The 18,489-nt window shown below is 47.8% G+C and overlaps 2 protein-coding genes across 3 annotated transcripts in view; one reads left to right on the top strand and one right to left on the bottom strand.

Annotated features, from left to right (window-relative positions):
- LOC121646286 (tumor necrosis factor alpha-induced protein 2-like) overlaps positions 1 to 18,489 on the bottom strand; it is a 63,553-nt gene continuing 45,064 nt past the window's right edge. For both annotated transcript variants that reach the window (XM_041995195.1, XM_041995194.1), the window contains exons 4-15: positions 9,807 to 10,060; positions 9,460 to 9,726; positions 7,053 to 7,171; positions 6,666 to 6,780; positions 6,449 to 6,559; positions 4,955 to 5,055; positions 3,626 to 3,742; positions 2,987 to 3,122; positions 2,405 to 2,527; positions 2,168 to 2,323; positions 1,952 to 2,073; positions 1 to 1,255 (exon numbers count right to left, since the gene is read on the bottom strand). In XM_041995195.1, coding sequence (XP_041851129.1) covers positions 967 to 1,255; positions 1,952 to 2,073; positions 2,168 to 2,323; positions 2,405 to 2,527; positions 2,987 to 3,122; positions 3,626 to 3,742; positions 4,955 to 5,055; positions 6,449 to 6,559; positions 6,666 to 6,780; positions 7,053 to 7,171; positions 9,460 to 9,726; positions 9,807 to 10,060 — 1,910 coding nt within the window. In that variant the 3' untranslated portion in view covers positions 1 to 966. The remainder of the gene's footprint in view (positions 1,256 to 1,951; positions 2,074 to 2,167; positions 2,324 to 2,404; positions 2,528 to 2,986; positions 3,123 to 3,625; positions 3,743 to 4,954; positions 5,056 to 6,448; positions 6,560 to 6,665; positions 6,781 to 7,052; positions 7,172 to 9,459; positions 9,727 to 9,806; positions 10,061 to 18,489) is intronic.
- On the top strand, positions 12,177 to 14,583 carry LOC121646311 (nuclear apoptosis-inducing factor 1-like). The gene is made up of 3 exons (XM_041995232.1): positions 12,177 to 12,588; positions 12,653 to 12,933; positions 14,327 to 14,583. The coding sequence occupies exons 1-2, from the start codon at positions 12,177 to 12,179 to the stop codon at positions 12,919 to 12,921; spliced, it is 681 nt and encodes a 226-aa protein (XP_041851166.1). The 3' UTR covers positions 12,922 to 12,933; positions 14,327 to 14,583.

The following is an 18,489-nucleotide window of genomic DNA, read 5'->3' as shown; positions in this document are numbered from 1 at the left end:
TGTGATTCATTCTGTTTTATTTCCAGTTAAATTTGATCTCTGGACACCAAATTTCCAACGTCCGAATCCACGAGACAAAAATGAAAGCTCCTAATCTGAACTAGAAAACAGCAGGAATTACCTTTTAATTTAGTTTATATTTAAGTGAGGAGCATTAAACAGACATTAAACTGGGTTAAATTTCATGTTACATCTAAAAACGCTGAAATGCTAAACAAAATCATTAAAATGTGAAATGTCCTTTAAACATTCTACAGAGTGAGACCTCCTCTTTTATTTCTCGGCAGCTAAACCTGAATCAGCAGAAATTCTGGGGTTTTTCTCACGAGAAACCGCATCCCACCGAAGCATCGATCACCTCGCTGTAGTACCTTGGATTAAAATTCAGCTTTTCTTCTCTTTCTTCCTCTCAGCAGCCGAGTCCCACCGAGTTCGTCCACCTGCGCAGGTCACACGAGCCTCAGACCAGCAGGTCTGTCCTCGCCATCATCCCGGATAAAGTGCCTTTCGGTTCTGAGTCCAGAAGTTCTGCAGGGACTGATCTGGATCAGGAGGAATGGATCTGGTTCTGGTTCACGTCTCAGACCTGCTGGAGGTCTCATGTCTTTTCTGTCATCCAACATTGTGATTTTAACAGGAATCGGGTCAAATGTCACCTTCTCATCTGTCCATCGAGTCCTCAGACCTCCTCCTCCTCCTCGTCTTCATCATTGGGCTTCCTCCATTTAATGTTTAGAGATCCGTAGAAAACATTAGTCTTCGAAAGTAAAACCAGCCACAGAATGTCTGAAAAACCGGATCCATGTTAGTCCTCCATCATTTAGCAGGTTGGGCTTTAGGACCAGACGGTCCTGGTTCTGGTTTCTTCCATGAAACTTGTCAGTGAGCTCAAACAACAGAAGTAAAATTATTGATGAAAAGAGGGAACGTTCTGGTTCTCAGACTGGATCTGGACCCGGACTCCGGTCACAGAACATCGTCAGGGTTCTCCTGAACGGGCGGTCGGGTTTTACGTCTGCGAGGTCGCAGCGTGGTGAAGCAGGACGAGGCGGTGAGGGCGATCCTGCTCAGACCCACGTTCAGGCAGTGGACCTCGGAAGTAACTGGGACCTCGGCGAACAGGGCCCGGTCCCGGGACAGCGGGCTCGGACCACCGTCGCTGCTCTCGATGTCTTTCACGATGTTCAGAATCTCCTGACGCTCCGTCTGCCGGGTCATTCCCCGGATGTTCAAGATGGCCGACACGTGCTTCTTCCTGAACACACGGGGGGGGGGGGGGGTGAATAAAACAAATTAAATAAACTGAAATAAAAATATATGAATAGACTGAAAATGAGGACAATAAATAAACAGAAAACTGATCTGAAACGTTAAATAAAGTTTCAGATCAGGACTGAAGAAGAAGAAAAGCAGGAAAAAGATTGTAAAGATGGAGGAGATGAAGAGTAGAGACTAAAGAGAAGAAAACAACGTGTAACAGTTGTAATTGTGGAATGGCCCTTTAAGACTTCTTTTGGTCGTCTTCTAATGATGACGTCAGCAAGATGCTTCGAGAAGAGAGGAGATCGTCTTGCACTCGCTTGGACTGCAGACGGACATTTTGGGAGCTCAGCTCTTTTTCTTTCTTTTCCCCTCGTTGTGACGGACGTGTTGTGTGGCGCTGTTTTATTTATGTATGATGAGACAGTAGCCGTCCAACCCGGCTTTATATGGTTGATGAATGTCCTTTTATTAAAGAGCACGCGCTGTGGAATCTTCAGTACCAGTGTCGCTGTGAGTTTGTCAACCTTGTGGCAGCTTTATCTGGCTAACTGAGCTAATTCCCCACAACACGCTTCCCTGTTACAAATGAATGAAACAGTGATAAAGAGAAAATATTAGAATGATGAGGAAGAAGAAGAGGAAGAGGAGGAGTAGGAAGAGGAAGAAGAAAAGGAGGAGGAAGAGGTACCTGACATCTGGAAACTCCCTGACCAGAACTGCCACCTCCATCTGGATGGATGGGACGTCCTCCAGCTGGATGATCTCGGAGACGTGGGACAGAGCACCGTCCAACCAGCTGGACGGAGAATCCTGATGGATAGAAACAGAGATCAGTGACACAGCTGGACCTCCGACAACCAAAACCATCTGAACCGGGCCACCAGGGGGCGCCACCTTCACTGACCAGGTCTTTGAAGAGGACTTTGATCCGTTTGCCTTCATCTCTGAGCCGGCCAGCCATCCTCTTCCTCATCTTCATGGAGGTGCAGATGATTCGGCCTCTCATGACGGAGCGGAGGTACTCCATCACCACCCGCCGGTGGACCTCGGCCACCAGCAGCTGAGGGCGGAGACACAGCTGTTTCAGTGTGAGGGAGTCATGTGACCGCTCTGCAGGTTCGGTCAGCGTTGTCAAGGTTACCTGATACGGAGGCTTCTCCATCCTCTCATACTTCCTGAAGTCCTCCTTGATGAGCGCCTCGATCTGCTCGTATGGCTCCGTGTTGCTCAGCCACTTCCTCTTCACCAAACGCTCGAAGAACGGCTGGAAAACAAACAAACAAACGAACAAACAAACAAACATGACTTTGTTGTCAACTGGTTCTGTATTAATAAAGTTGAATTGAGCTGAACTCAGGCTTTTTCTCCAGAAATTAAAGGCTGTTTTCTAAGAGGAAGATTTATTTAATATAAACATGATTATGTACCAATTCAACTTTATTTATAACGTTCCCATTCACAAAAACTCTGCTCAAGGTATTTTACAGACCTCATCAATTCATTGTGATCCAACTACAACAAATCTACGTCAGACAAAGAGAAAAATGTGGAGTTTTTATTATTTATCTGTCCCTGGCCTCCACCTTAGATCTAACACATACACATGTCAGACATGAACCAAAGGAATCCTGCACAAAACAAACCAAACATGCATGTGCATATGTGTGTGCATATGTGTGTGTGTGTGTGTGTGTGTGTGTGTGTGTGTGTGTGTGTGTTATACCCTGATGTGCAGGTAGAGCCGTTCAGACAGGACCCTGACACCCTGCTGAACGATGTGATCCAGGGACCGGTTGGCTCGGCGTAGAGAGTCCTCGCTGACTGACGGGTCGCACTGAGCACAGCGCTGCACGAACCCTCTGCACATGCACAAAAACGTGCACAACAACATGTACAACAAGTTTTATGTTTCAGTGACTTCACAGGTCATCATGTTGACTTAAAGACTCCAACCTCAGTTAAATTTATTGTTTTTGCTCCCCAGAGACAGGCGGCACACATTTTTACAGTCTGAGAACGTTCCCAAAAAAAAAACAAGTAAAGTTTTAACATTTTTATGTGCAAACATTCTTCAAACACGCCCCCAAATTAATAAGCTAAAAGATGGTTGAGTGACTTGTTTCAGCCTGCAGGTCTGGAGTAAAAGTCGCTTCTTGTGTACCTGAAGCAAAAATTAAATCTCCATTTTTGGCCCTCAGGGACCCCACAGGAGTCTGGTCTGACTCTAAGTGTCATTTATGTCATTCGCTGGAGCAGAGCCATCATTTCTGGATCCAGAAGGCTCAGGTTCTGGACGAACCCTGGTTTTCTCTGAACCTGAGCCGAGCTGCTAAAGTTGAGAAACAGACGTCCCTGTTTGTACCTGAACGGAGGGCAGCAGTTGACCAGAGCGATGGTTTTGGAGACGTATCCGTCCTCATTGTCTCCGAACATCCCGCACTGCATTCCTTCATGAAACATCTCAACTTTACGCTGGAAGCTGCAACAAAATATGATGTTTAGCCCAAATAAAACTAAGACAGCTTTTAAATCCCCAGAAAAACAGAGGATTTCTACCTGGTTTGTTATTTTAAGATGAACTTTGTTCTAATTTGCTATGACTGAAAAAGGTGTCCCACGTGGATCTTTTCCAGGACAACCATTTGACAGGACGTTATTTTTAAATAAACAAGGGGAAACTCTCTTGGTTGGGTGCTGTATTTGGTTTTACGCTGATGATACAGCCATTAAACTGGGTTGGACTCCGGTCCCGTTCAGAATTGGTTTGAATCCTTGTAAAATGGGGACTACTTGTGACTTGGTAACTACAGATCAGGGGTAAGCAGCTTTGGTCCTACAGAGCCGCAGGTTTTCAATGTTTTCCTGCTCCACCACATCTGATTCTAATGAAACGGTTCCATCCGCTTATTAGGTTCTGCTCAGAGATGTTTTTTTATTTATTTGAATCATGTGTTGAAACAGGGAAACATCTCAAACCTGCAGGACTGTAGCCCTCTAGGACCAAACTGGCCTACATGGGATTTAGATCTACCAAAGTAAAGATTACATGTGGAGTTCCACAAGGCTCCACGTTGGACCCCTGTTGTATCTGAAATAACAGCACAACGGTTCTTTCTTTAGTCTAGATGATAGCTGCAATGGTCACACCTAAAGAAGAAGGCATTTGGAACGACTTCAGGCCCGTGTAAGTAAGTAAGTAAATGTTTATTTATATAGCACCTTTCAAGATAAAATCACAAAGTGCTTAACAATAAGATAAAACACTAAATAACAGTAATACAGAGAGAATAAAAACAAATAAAGCTAAGTAAAAGCAAGTTTAAAAAGATGTGTTTTTAGCTGCTTTAAAATCTCCCATTTTAAGTAAAACTTTTGTAAAAACCTGTTTTTTTTTATAAATTCTGTATAAGTGAATGTGACTAAAGTGTTAGAAACCAAGGTCCCGCTTCATCCAAACAAAACATTCAGAAGGAATGAGTTTACATTAGACTCAAAAATAGGTTTTAAATAATAAATTAACCAGATTTTGTTTACTGGAATAAAATGAAAGTTTCTGGATGATGAACTAATGACTGATTGTCTAACAGCCGCTATCACTAGTGAGCTGTAATGAACTGATATGAGTCCTGAGTCAGAAGGATTTAGGTATCATTGACTTTTCTGTGTGTGAGCCTTGAAAATGCGACTATACCTGAACAGGAAGTCGGTGAGGCCGTTGAGACTGCACTGGGCCACTCGGGAGCCCAAACTCCGGTTGACGGAGGCAGAACGATCCAGATCAATCTGCAGCCTCTGAGATGACAACAAACAGTCTTTAACTCAGCAGCTGTATCTGGTTATCACAACGTAAAGATACGTAGAACAAACACATTAACCAGGATCCGGTCCGATCCGTGGACAAACATCAGTGCTTCACTGAATACTATCAGATACTATCAAATACTACAGACATGACTGGACTACCCTAGTACATCTGAACGCCGCTCATTGTGAGCAACCTGTGGGGCTTCTGTTGTCTTTTGAAGACGTCGTTCTCCCGGCTTGGCATCAGAAACATGGCTCATGGTGCATCTACGACGCGTTTTATCCGACGTGTTTGTTTGGCTTCACCGCTCGACCGGCTCAGTCCTCGCTTCACCTCACACAGCAGCACAGAACAAACTGCATGTCCATGCCAAGGAGGAAAGACATCAGAAACCATCTTAGAGAAGCAGCTGTTGCTGCTTCAGTCTGCAAGGGTTAGTAAAGCAGACAGTTCAGTAATGAGTTGTTTTTAACCTTTAAACCCTCAATTTAGTTATGAGTTTATTTAAAGAAAATAAATTAATAAAGAAAATAAGTTAAAAAAAGGAAAAATACCAATAAAATTTAGTTAAATATTAAATAAACTGATAATAAATAGATAAAAAATAGCTATAAAACATACATAAAATAAATAAATAAATAAATTAGATTACATTAGATTAAAACAAATAAAACTGAAAAAGTCCAGAAGTGGTTTGTAAAACATTAATTGCGGAGCACCAAGAACGATCTCTTGGAAACTAATAATCAAATACTGATATCAGACTCAAGGGTCTGCAGGCCTGTGTTCAGTCTCTGAAGGTTTTCATTTCCGGGCCAGCAGGAGTCCATCATCCTACAGAGAGAACGATTATTCACAAGACAGCTGGTAATCTTCACAGGAGTGGACGTCCTGGTCCAGTCCAAGATCAGAGCAGGAAAACCCAGATCTCAGACTGTCCAGGCCTCAGTCAGCAGGTCAAATGTGAGTTCATGGCAGTCCAGTTAGAGAAGACTGAACCAGGCGGATCGAGACACACTTTCCAGCTCCTGCATGACTTTGGTCTTCTCAACGTTCTTAATTTGGCCACCAGAGGGCGCCAACAGTCCCCAGTGGAAATTAAGCTTTCTGAAACGTGTGTGTGTTTGTGTGTGTGTGTGTGTGTGTGCATGTGTGTGTAAATGTGAGCAATCAGGAAGAGTCTGATGTTGATTTTGGCTGCAGCTGAAGGCCGGAGTCAGAAAACAATCAGAAGAGTAAAAACAGTGGAATGGACCTTTTATGTAACACTTCACTCTGATTCAGCGTCTTTATTTAGACACACGGGAAACGCCGGTTTGAATCCATCCGGGCTGCGTCTGCATGTGCAGTAACCATGGTAACGTGGTGTGTTTGGCTCACCTGGATGACTGTTTCAGCCAAAGCGATGTGGTACTCTTCAACGTGCAGAGTCTCCATCCATCTCTTCTCCTCCTCCTCCAGGACCTGACTCAGCTCCGTGGTGACTGTAGCCTGAACAGGGAGGAGCCGAGCATCGAATCAAACACACCTCACTCTTCATTTTACTGAACAGGAGTGACAATCTTCTGTTTCTGGCATTTATGAGTTGGTTTGATACCCGGACAGAGTTGAGACAGTCCAGCTCCAGTCTGTCCACCGTCTCTGGAGGCAGCAGAGGACCCAGCTGAGACCGGCTGAATGGACTCGTGATGCACACCGTCCCCAGAACGTCTCTGAAAACACAAAGAGGTCAGAGCAAGCAGCGTCCTGGTGGGGTGTGTGTGTGTGTGTGTGTGTGTGTGTCTGTCTACCTACTGACTGGACTTATTTATAATAATCACTGCGATCATTAATGAAATTTTTATGTAAATATAATATTACATACATACATGATATTACATATCATCATTCTTTAGTTTCACTTTTTTACTATTTAATGCAAACTCGGTTCTTCAGGTGTGTGGCTCATAAACCAAGAGGTTCCGGTTCTGATCCGGGTTTGTACCTGTTGTAGATGTTGTGCAGCCAGTCCAGCAGGGAGTAGATGTCCGAGGTCTCCAGCTGCTGCTCCGTGATGGTCTTCAGGCGGCTGGAGACGGCCTGGTGGTAACTCTCCACATACACCTGGATGGAGGTGAAGACGGAGGTGAGGATGGAGGTGAGACGGAGGTGAGGATGGAGGTGAAGACGGAGGTGATGATGGAGGTGAAGACGGAGGTGAGGATGGAGGTGAAGACGGAGGTGAGGATGGAGGTGGAGACGGAGGTGAGGATGGAGGTGAAGACGGAGGTGAGGATGGAGGTGAAGACGGAGGTGAGGATGGAGGTGAGACGGAGGTGAGGATGGAGGTGAAGACGGAGGTGAGGATGGAGGTGGAGACGGAGGTGAGGATGGAGGTGGAGACGGAGGTGAGGATGGAGGTGAAGACGGAGGTGAGAATGGAGGTGGAGACGGAGGTGAGGATGGAGGTGGAGACGGAGGTGAGGATGGAGGTGGAGACGGAGGTGAGTATGGAGGTGAAGACGGAGGTGAGGATGGAGGTGGAGACGGAGGTGAGGATGGAGGTGGAGACGGAGGTGAGGATGGAGGTGAAGACGGAGGTGAGGATGGAGGTGGAGACGGAGGTGAGGATGGAGGTGAAGACGGAGGTGAGGATGGAGGTGGAGACGGAGGTGAGAATGGAGGTGAAGACGGAGGTGAGGATGGAGGTGGAGACGGAGGTGAGGATGGAGGTGAAGACGGAGGTGAGGATGGAGGTGGAGACGGAGGTGAGGATGGAGGTGAAGAAGTTAAAGTTTTTATTATTTTTGTTTCTTCTGAAACGTCGACATAAAAAACCTCAATGACCCGAACCAATAAAAATGTGTCATTTCTCCTTCTGATCCTTAACTTCAAAATTCTCCTCATTACATTCAAAGCACTCCACAATCTGGCTCCTCCATATATATCTGATCTCCTGCACATTGCCACTCCGATCCGTTCACTTCGCTCCTCCTCCTCTCTCCAGCTCCTTGTCCCCCCTGCCCGTCTCGTCACTATGGGGAGCCGAGCATTCAGCCGCTCTGCTCCCCATCTCTGGAACTCTCTTCCCCCTGACATCCGTACCACAGACTCTCTTCCTCTCTTCAAATCACAACTCAAAACACATTTGTTCAGACAGTCCTATGTCATCTAGTCATTCTCCATCTTGCTGTTTTCCTCCATTCTGTTTAGTTTTGTACTTATTGTTTTTAACTGTTTTAATGTTTGTTTTGTACATAGTGGTTTTTAAACTATTTTAATGTTCCTTTGTACAGTGTCCTTGGGTGTTTTGAAAGGCGCTTTTAAATAAAATGTATTATTATTATTATTATTATTTAGGTCCAGTTTCAGTTAAACTCTGAGTTACCTTCATAAAACAACCAAATGAAAAACACGAACAAAAAGAGTCTGCAGAACATCACCACTGCATGTTCTTTGCACATGTTCCCGCTGCACATGTTCCCACTGCACATGTTCCCACTGCACATGTTCCCGCTGCACATGTTCCCACTGCACATGTTCCCGCTGCACATGTTCCCGCTGCACATGTTCCCACTGCACAAGTTCCCGCTGCACATGTTCCCGCTGCACATGTTCCCACTGCACATGTTCCCACTGCACATGTTCCCGCTGCACATGTTCCCACTGCACATGTTCCCACTGCACAAGTTCCCGCTGCACATGTTCCCGCTGCACATGTTCCCACTGCACAAGTTCCCGCTGCACATGTTCCCGCTGCACATGTTCCCGCTGCACATGTTCCCACTGCACAAGTTCCCACTGCACATGTTCCCGCTGCACATGTTCCCACTGCACAAGTTCCCACTGCACATGTTCCCGCTGCACATGTTCCCGCTGCACAAGTTCCCGCTGCACATGTTCCTGCTGCACATGTTCCCACTGCACATGTTCCCGCTGCACATGTTCCCACTGCACATGTTCCCGCTGCACATGTTCCTGCTGCACATGTTCCTGCTGCACATGTTCTGGCTGCACATGTTCCTGCTGCACATGTTCCCGCTGCACATGTTCCCGCTGCACATGTTCCTGCTGCACATGTTCTGGCTGCACATGTTCCTGCTGCACATGTTCTGGCTGCACATGTTCTTTGCACGTTTTCTGCACATGTTCTGACTGCATGTTTTGTTTGCACATGTTCTAAATGGACGTTTTCTAACTGCACCTACTCACTGCAACTTTTCTCTGCACATGTTCTAACTGCACCTTTTCCGGCTGCACTTGTTTTTACTGCATGTTTTCTTTGCACATGTTCCTGAAAAAACCCAGTTCAGTAGTAGAAATCAGTAGATTTGTACTATTCTGTGTTTGTGTTATTTGTCATCTGATTCCAGGTGTTAATCTTTGTTTTTTCTATCCAGGTGTGCTCTCACCTGGAAGGGCTGGTACTCTTCTGGGTAAATGGAGATCAAGTTCCTGTTGGCGGCCCCCAGGTCCTCCACTACTCGGGCCCGGAACCGGTCCAGGTATTTTCCCAGCTCTCCATCTGTGAACTCCTCTTTCTGAGGCAAGGAGCTGTTGGCCGTCTCCTCCACCGCCTCCCTCCACCTCTGCTTAAGGCGGCGAGGCCTCGGGCCCCCGAGGACCGCTCCGTCTCTGAGGGCCCAGTCTTTGTCAGCCTGCTCCTCCTGCTGCAGCACCTGAGATGAAAACGCAGGAACTCATCATCTTGTTTTTCCTACAGGAAACAACACCTTGACTCCAGAAAGTTCTGCCTCACCTGAACCACCAGGCCCAGGTTGGGCCCCGCCGTCGGGGACCGCAGCGACTCCCGGACCACGGCCCACAGCTCCTTCTGCAGCTCCTCATACAGCAGCTCCACATCCTTGGCCTTCCTCCGCCCACCATCTTTGACTCCGGGGCTGGTGGCATCTTCCGGCTCAGCGGACTCGTTGCATTCCTGCTCCAGCTCCAGGATGTGGGTGTCGGCCAGGAACAGGTCGCGCTTCTTCACCAGCTGCAGGATCTCCAGGACTGAAGGAGACACAGAAGCACAGCGGTGGGGATGAGGAAGAGAAGGACGATGAGGAAGAGGAAGAGGAGGAAGAGGTGTTCAGATGTTCAAAGACAAGAAATGTTTAAATGAAATATCAGAGACAAAAGATGAAGGTAATGGAAGCTTTGCACTTCCTGCAGGTCTATGATGATGATGATGATGATGATGATGATGATGACCATGTGATGGACAGGTGACCTGACCCATTTTTCGCCCAGCACCAGCTGGGTTAGGCTCCGCCCACTTGTTGACCCTGAAGCGGATACAGGAGCAGAAGCTGAAGTCTGTCAGACTGAGGTCGTTCAGGGAGACTCGCCTCATCCTGTCAGGGCCGTGATGTCAGCAGATGATGTCAGCAGATGATGTCATCATCCAGACTGATGTGTTTAAGTGAGTCTGTCACTCCTGAACTTTTTTGGTGTCAACCTTTCACTTCTTGTTTCAGAGTTGGAGTCATCCGACGGGCGTGGACTGGTGGCGCCACCACAGAACCTGAACAGAACCACACCGGGTCTCACGGGACTCGCTCATGTGTGACCAAAGTCATGAGTGTGCGTGTCCACATCGAGTGTGATGCAAAGATGTGAAACTGTTGTGATGCATTTACTGCCCATCTGGGTCTGTTTGGTTCTGCTGCACCAGAACGGTCCCACAGAGCAATGACATGACGACTGATTGGATCAGAAAACACAAATTTTCATCAGTGACCTGAGCTGAAATATCATCATCATCATCATGAGGAAGGACACTGCAGCTGACACACAAACAGGAAATTAATCTTCTCTGGGACGACACCCCCGTCACAGCAAAACGTTTCTTCGTTGCTGAGAAAGTGAAGCCATCCAGATGTTTTCATCATCCTCAGGAAGAGAGGATCACACACACACACACACAAACACGTGCATGCACAGAAACACACACATGCTGCTGCTGATGCACTTTGAGACTAAAGAAAAACGAGAATTTCTCACTTTCTACTGGAAACAAAAGACAAAAAGTTTATTATGAGATTCTCATCATGAATGCAGCCGATAAACCTGCAGCAACTGTGTGATGCAAAACCTCTGAGGAAGATTTCCCCACCTGGTTCATCTATCACACCAGGATTAAAAAGGTGCGGCCCGGTACTAGAAGGCGGACGGTGGCTCTCTAGGATCATTGCTGATGTCTTTCCTCCGTGGCTAACGCAGAATTAGCGCGGCGCCTGAGCTACGAGGGAATGCCGACGCCTTTACGTTAAAACAGAAATAGAAGCTGAGGCGCAGACGGGTGTAGCTGCTGTAAAACTAGACAAAGTTATACAACAGCTATAACAACATGCTCCAGGACATGCAGACACCATGTTAAACACACACACACACTCTCTCCATACATCACCCCATGTGTGTGTGTGTGTGTGTGTGCACCTTCCTCTTAAACACAGCTCTCATTGTTCGCTTGCAGCCCTGAAAGGAAATCTATTCCAGCTGGAAGGATTTAGCCCCGCCCACCACACCCTCTTCCTCATACCACCATCATCATCACCTCCTCTCCCTCCTCTGACTCCATGCCAGGGTGAACCCAACCTCTTGCTCCATCGTGGTAAAGTTTTCCTCAGGTGAACCAATCAGAACGCTCCGTTTCCTCTGCATGTTTGTAGGTGAGCTGAGTCCTGCACTCCTATTGGTCGATATAATTCAGGACCGAGCTGCTTTTCCTCAGCATGCAACCTCTCATTGTTCTGAGGTAAACACCAGAAATTCATGCGGGTTCCTGAACGCCTCACGGCTGTTGGCTCCAAATAGAATCTGAATGATCTGGGTGCTCATTTATAAAACTCTGCGTAGGATTCCTACTAAAAGTGGACGTCCGCCAAGAATCCAGAGTTTGCGTAAGCAACAAAATATTCTGATTTATAAAACCGTGCGTGCGCACAGGTGCAAGCAATTTTCCCTTTATAAATCACACTCTGCCTGAAAGCTTGCGCAAGTGAATTCTGCTGCTAGCCCGCCCCCTACACGCCCACATTCTACTATAAATGGTCAATGCAAAGCACCTCATGGACATTTCTGCATATAAATAAACCAGCTGATCTCTGCTATTTAAACCTAAATCATGGCAACCGAAAAGACGAGGAAGCGTAATTTTACGGAGACGGAGGTGGAGGTACTTGTTGGTGAGGTGGAGGCTCGCAAAAACATATTATTTGGCGGCCTCGGTAGTGGCATCAGCAACAAACGGAAAACAGAAGAGTGGCAACACGTTGTTGCAGCTGTCAATAGTGTGGGGGTGACGGAGAGGTCCGTGCCAGACATTAAAAAAAAGTGGTCGGATCTCAAGGTGGAGGCAAAGAGGAGGATGGCACGCCACCGCCAGGGAATGTGTGCCACAGGCGGGGGTCCTGCCACACCAAACCCCACGCCGCTGGAGCTGAAAATAGCCTCCATTCTTGGGCCCGCAAGCATCTACGGCATAGTGCCAGAGAATGAGGGGGACACAGACCAGGCGGACGCCACAGCAGAGACCGGTAAATGATTTAATTTAACAGCCATGTAAAAAGCAGCGAATAACATTTTTTTTTTTATCTCCAGTCACTCTACAGATGGAGGCAGTGGGTGAGGAGATCCCCGGTACATCCACAGAGGAGATGGTCAGACCCACCACGAGTGCGCCCCGGGCGCACGGCACAGCTGGAGGTGGCCGCGTGCTGACAGATGCGGTCCTCCAAACACAAAGGGACACCATCGACGCTGTGAAGGAAATTCGTGATGAATTACATCAAATCCGTCATGTAATTAGCGGAATGTGTGCTGTACTGTCTGAAATTTCCACGTCATTAAAAGAACTTGTTAAAAAATGAGATTTGCCTACTGTATTCCTTTCACAAACGCTGCATGACTTGCTGACGTAGCCTGGCTCCCCGTTGGTGGTCTTCATGCCGGGGAGGGGGCTGTGCGTCAGGATCCTCATGGTGAATGGGAGGGAGGCCAGGTGGGAGGGGAACACCATTCCTCAGTGCCACGTTGTGCAGGACACCACACGACATGATGATCCTGCACACCTTATTGGGCTGGTAGAGAAGTCTCCCCCCCCGACGCATCAAGACACCGCCACCGGTTTTTAAGGAGGCCGATGGCTCGCTCCACAACAGAGCGCGCACGAACGTGGACGGAATTGAAGCGCGCCTCCTCTGCGCTTTGCGGGTTCGCAAAAGGCGTGAGGAGCCAGCGTCTCAGGGGATAGCCACTGTCACCTGCAGAACAGAGACTTTGTTGAGATTTCCACAGTGTATGTTGATACTTACCGAGAAGCCACCCATCCCGCGAAGCACCTGCCTGCAGTCTATTCCCTACACTGCTGTGTGCCAGGATGAATGAATCATGGGTTGACCCAGGCCACCGTGCCACTAAATTTGTCAGAAGCAAGTTTGAGTCGGAAATGACTTGCACGTTAACTGAATGCACATTTTTTCGGTTAACGTAGACAAACTCATTCTGACTTGGAGCCCTTATAGCAACGTGAGTGCAGTCAATCGCGCCGATTACATTTGGGAAACCGGTTGATGCTGCAAATTGCCTTTTAATGTTGGCCTGTTCCCCTACAGTGTATGGAAACTTTATGTATCGACTGCTCATTTTTATAATGCCATCCAAAACGGCAGGCATTACATTACTCAGCGATGGCTGAGATATTCCAGACCTAAAATGGAATGTAACAACTTATTGAAACCCACTGAGTGTTGGGCTGGAACATGTCAGCTTAGATTAAATTAAAATTACCTGTCGGCTAATTCCCGCTGGAAAGAGCCGGTTGCCAGAATCCCGAGAGTTGTCAGCACCTGCATATGCGCGGGTATGGCATGGTTCCGGCGGGTTGATCGCTCCAACACTGGGCCCAACTCAGCACATAGATTTAAGAGCACTGCTCTAGGAAATCTAAATCGGCATATCAGCCAGTCATCATCGTTGGCCAGGAAATCTTGATGGTCTCTAAAAACTCTCTCCATCCTGATCCTGCCGTTTGCGTAATCTTCAAGGAGTGCCAGCGCATCCATTGTGAAGTTCTGCATTACGCACGGTCGTAATTCACCTATTTATGTTTACTCAGTAATTACACTCATTACTACACACCTTGTCACAATTAGGCTTCTGTGAACAAATGAGTGCATTTGCTTTACGATCAAAACAAGTAAGACCATACTGCACTGACAACATTAAATTCCTATGGGGTGCCTATAAGTCGGCTACAGGTATGATTTCAGGAACGCATCTATATTTCAGGCTTCTGTGTTTATGATTCTATGGCACTAGTGTCGGATATGATGGCATGATGGCATGCATGAATGAAGGTGAAGTTCATCACCTCACCAGCAGCACCGCCAGTTTCCCGTCTCCAAAATGTTCGTAAGCAAGTTTCAGAGTTTACGTACCGGTACGCACATTTTCCCGCCACGTTAGTTTTTATAAATCAGAAACTTTCCGTAGAAAGTCACTTACGCCGCTTTTTGTGCGTAAGCAAGCTTTATAAATGAGCACCCTGGACTGTAATTTGCAGGTTGAGCTTCACGGGTGTGAAAACCGTCCAGTTTCCTGAGAACTTGGTGAACTCTGAGTGAAAGTGAAGAAGCTGCTGAGTCAGAACATCTACCTGCTTGTGTGTGTGTGAACAGTAGAAGCATTGTGTGAGTGTGTCCAGGCTGTAATCCGAGTTGTGTTTTTACATTTTTCTCCTCCTCAGTCGTCCGGAGGTTCAGCTGGAGGACGGAAACACACTTTCTGACTGATCACATGACAGATCAGCTGTTTCTGGCCAATGAAAGATCACAACTCAGAGTTATCTGATAATTGGCCACTGATTGGCCAGGACCGAGGACAGCTCATTCACCACAAGCAAACATCAGAGGATGGATGGATGGATGGGTGGATGAGTGGATGTGTGGATGGGTGGATAGGTGGATGGATGGATGGATGGGTGGATAGGTGGATGGGTGGATGAGTGGATGTGTGGATGGGTGGATAGGTGGATGGATGGATGGATGGATGGATGGATGGATGGATGGATGGATAGGTGGATGGATGGATGGATGGATGGATGGATGGATGGATAGGTGGATGGATGGATGGATGGGTGGATGGATGGACGTTGGACAGCTGCCTCACAAATATTTCCTCTTCAGTTATTTTCCTCTGAACACAGTTTAACCTGAAAGAGAAACTGAACAAACTGGACATGGATTCCATTTTATCATTTAGTTTGGATGAATCTAAAAACTGGATCAGAGACTTTAAAGCTACAGAATGATTCTGGTCTCATTTTACAGAAAAATGTGAGAAGAACTGGGGACGTCCCATGATGCACTGGGCTCCTCTCTGATGGAGGTTTTCCTTCCTGGTCCTGGTCCTGATGGAGGTTTTCCTTCCTGGTCCTGATGGAGGTTTTCTTCCTGGTCCTGGGCCTGATGGAGGTTTTCCTTCCTGGTCCTGATGGAGGTTTTCCTTCCTGGTCCTGGTCCTGATGGAGGTTTTCTTCCTGGTCCTGGTCCTGATGGAGGTTTTTCTTCCTGGTCCTGATGGAGGTTTTCCTTCCTGGTCCTGATGGAGGTTTTCTTCCTGGTCCTGGTCTTGATGGAGGTTTTTCTTCCTGGATCTGGTCCTGATGGAGGTTTTCTTCCTGGTCCTGGTCCTGATGGAGGTTTTTCTTCCTGGTCCTGGTCCTGATGGAGGTTTTTCTTCCTGGTCCTGGTCCTGATGGAGGTTTTCCTTCCTGGTCCTGGGCCTGATGGAGGTTTTCCTTCCTGGTCCTGATGGAGGTTTTCCTTCCTGGTCCTGGTCCTGATGGAGGTTTTCTTCCTGGTCCTGGTCCTGATGGAGGTTTTTCTTCCTGGTCCTGATGGAGGTTTTCCTTCCTGGTCCTGATGGAGGTTTTCTTCCTGGTCCTGGTCTTGATGGAGGTTTTTCTTCCTGGATCTGGTCCTGATGGAGGTTTTCTTCCTGGTCCTGGTCCTGATGGAGGTTTTTCTTCCTGGTCCTGGTCCTGATGGAGGTTTTTCTTCCTGGTCCTGGTCCTGATGGAGGTTTTCCTTCCTGGTCCTGGTCCTGATGGAGGTTTTTCTTCCTGGTCCTGATGGAGGTTTTCCTTCCTGGTCCTGGTCCTGATGGAGGTTTTCCTTCCTGGTCCTGATGGAGGTTTTCTTCCTGGTCCTGGTCTTGATGGAGGTTTTTCTTCCTGGATCTGGTCCTGATGGAGGTTTTCCTTCCTGGTCCTGATGGAGGTTTTCTTCCTGGTCCTGGTCCTGATGGAGGTTTTCTTCCTGGTCCTGGTCCTGATGGAGGTTTTCTTCCTGGTCCTGGTCCTGATGGAGGTTTTCTTCCTGGTCCTGGTCCTGATGAAGGTTTTCTTCCTGGTCCTGGTCCTGATGGATGTTTTCTTCCTGGTCCTGGTCCTGATGGAGGTTTTCCTTCCTGGTTCTGGTCCTGATGGAGGTTTTCTTCCTGGTCCTGGTCCTGATGGAGGTTTTTCTTCCTGGTCCTGATGGAGGTTTTCCTTCCTGGTCCTGGTCCTGATGGAGGTTTTCCTTCCTGGTCCTGATGGAGGTTTTCTTCCTGGTCCTGGTCTTGATGGAGGTTTTTCTTCCTGGATCTGGTCCTGATGGAGGTTTTCTTCCTGGTCCTGGTCCTGATGGAGGTTTTTCTTCCTGGTCCTGGTCCTGATGGAGGTTTTCCTTCCTGGTCCTGGTCCTGATGGAGGTTTTCCTTCCTGGTCCTGGTCCTGATGGAGGTTTTCCTTCCTGGTCCTGGTCCTGATGGAGGTTTTCCTTCCTGGTCCTGATGGAGGTTTTCTTCCTGGTCCTGGTCTTGATGGAGGTTTTTCTTCCTGGATCTGGTCCTGATGGAGGTTTTCCTTCCTGGTCCTGATGGAGGTTTTCTTCCTGGTCCTGGTCCTGATGGAGGTTTTCTTCCTGGTCCTGGTCCTGATGGAGGTTTTCTTCCTGGTCCTGGTCCTGATGGAGGTTTTCTTCCTGGTCCTGGTCCTGATGAAGGTTTTCTTCCTGGTCCTGGTCCTGATGGATGTTTTCTTCCTGGTCCTGGTCCTGATGGAGGTTTTCCTTCCTGGTTCTGGTCCTGATGGAGGTTTTCTTCCTGGTCCTGGTCCTGATGGAGGTTTTCCTTCCTGGTTCTGGTCCTGATGGAGGTTTTCTTCCTGGTCCTGGTCCTGATGGAGGTTTTTCTTCCTGGTCCTGATGGAGGTTTTCCTTCCTGGTCCTGGTCCTGATGGAGGTTTTCCTTCCTGGTCCTGATGGAGGTTTTCTTCCTGGTCCTGGTCTTGATGGAGGTTTTTCTTCCTGGATCTGGTCCTGATGGAGGTTTTCTTCCTGGTCCTGGTCCTGATGGAGGTTTTTCTTCCTGGTCCTGGTCCTGATGGAGGTTTTCTTCCTGGTCCTGGTCCTGATGGAGGTTTTCCTTCCTGGTCCTGGTCCTGATGGAGGTTTTCCTTCCTGGTCCTGGTCCTGATGGAGGTTTTCCTTCCTGGTCCTGGTCCTGATGGAGGTTTTCCTTCCTGGTCCTGGTCCTGATGGAGGTTTTCCTTCCTGGATCTGGTCCTGATGGAGGTTTTCCTTCCTGGTCCTGATGGAGGTTTTCTTCCTGGTCCTGGTCCTGATGGAAGTTTTCTTCCTGGTCCTGGTCCTGATGGAGGTTTTCTTCCTGGTCCTGGTCCTGATGGAGGTTTTCTTCCTGGTCCTGGTCCTGATGGAGGTTTTCCTTCCTGGTCCTTTTGGGGGTTTTCCTTCCTGGTCCTGGTCCTGATGGAGGTTTTCCTTCCTGGTCCTGGTCCTGATGGAGGTTTTCCTTCCTGGTACTCACCATTAGCTAAGCAACTATTTTTATGGTTTATGTGAAGCCAGTTATTGTAAACTAGAGTGATGTGGATCATACCTGGACGTTGGTGAATGGGATCATGTCAGTAAAGGCACCTTGCGATGACTTTGTCGTGAATTGGTGCTGTATGAATAAAGCTAAACTCAATCTTATGAAACTTTCCTGTGTCACTTCTTGGTCAGAGCATTCCGGCCTGTTGGCTGCAGGAGCTTCAGGACGCGACCGCTCATGTCAGACTTAGCTGTGGTTCCTGACAGGAAGTCAGCACACTGCTGATGGCGGACCAGTAACCGGCCTGAATCTAATCAGCTGTCTGAGGCTGACAGCCAACGCTGTAGCAGAGCTGAAGAATCCTCCGGACCCGGTCCGCGTGGTTCCTGCTGGCGAAGCTGATAAGCCACAGCTGCATGATGATCACTCAGCTCTGATGTGGCTGACGTATCAGCCGGCGTTTCACAGTTCTGAGTCTGAAATTCCCGTCTCATATTCCAGCTTCTAGTCCTGCAGGGACACGCCGGTAACATGAGTGGATTAATGAAACACACCGACTT

Source organism: Melanotaenia boesemani, chromosome 9 (genome assembly GCF_017639745.1).
Source record: "Melanotaenia boesemani isolate fMelBoe1 chromosome 9, fMelBoe1.pri, whole genome shotgun sequence".
In the NCBI taxonomy this organism is placed as follows: Eukaryota; Metazoa; Chordata; class Actinopteri; order Atheriniformes; family Melanotaeniidae; genus Melanotaenia; species Melanotaenia boesemani.
The sequence above is the reverse complement of the archived record's forward strand: the minus strand, read 5'-3'. Positions and strand labels throughout refer to the sequence as shown.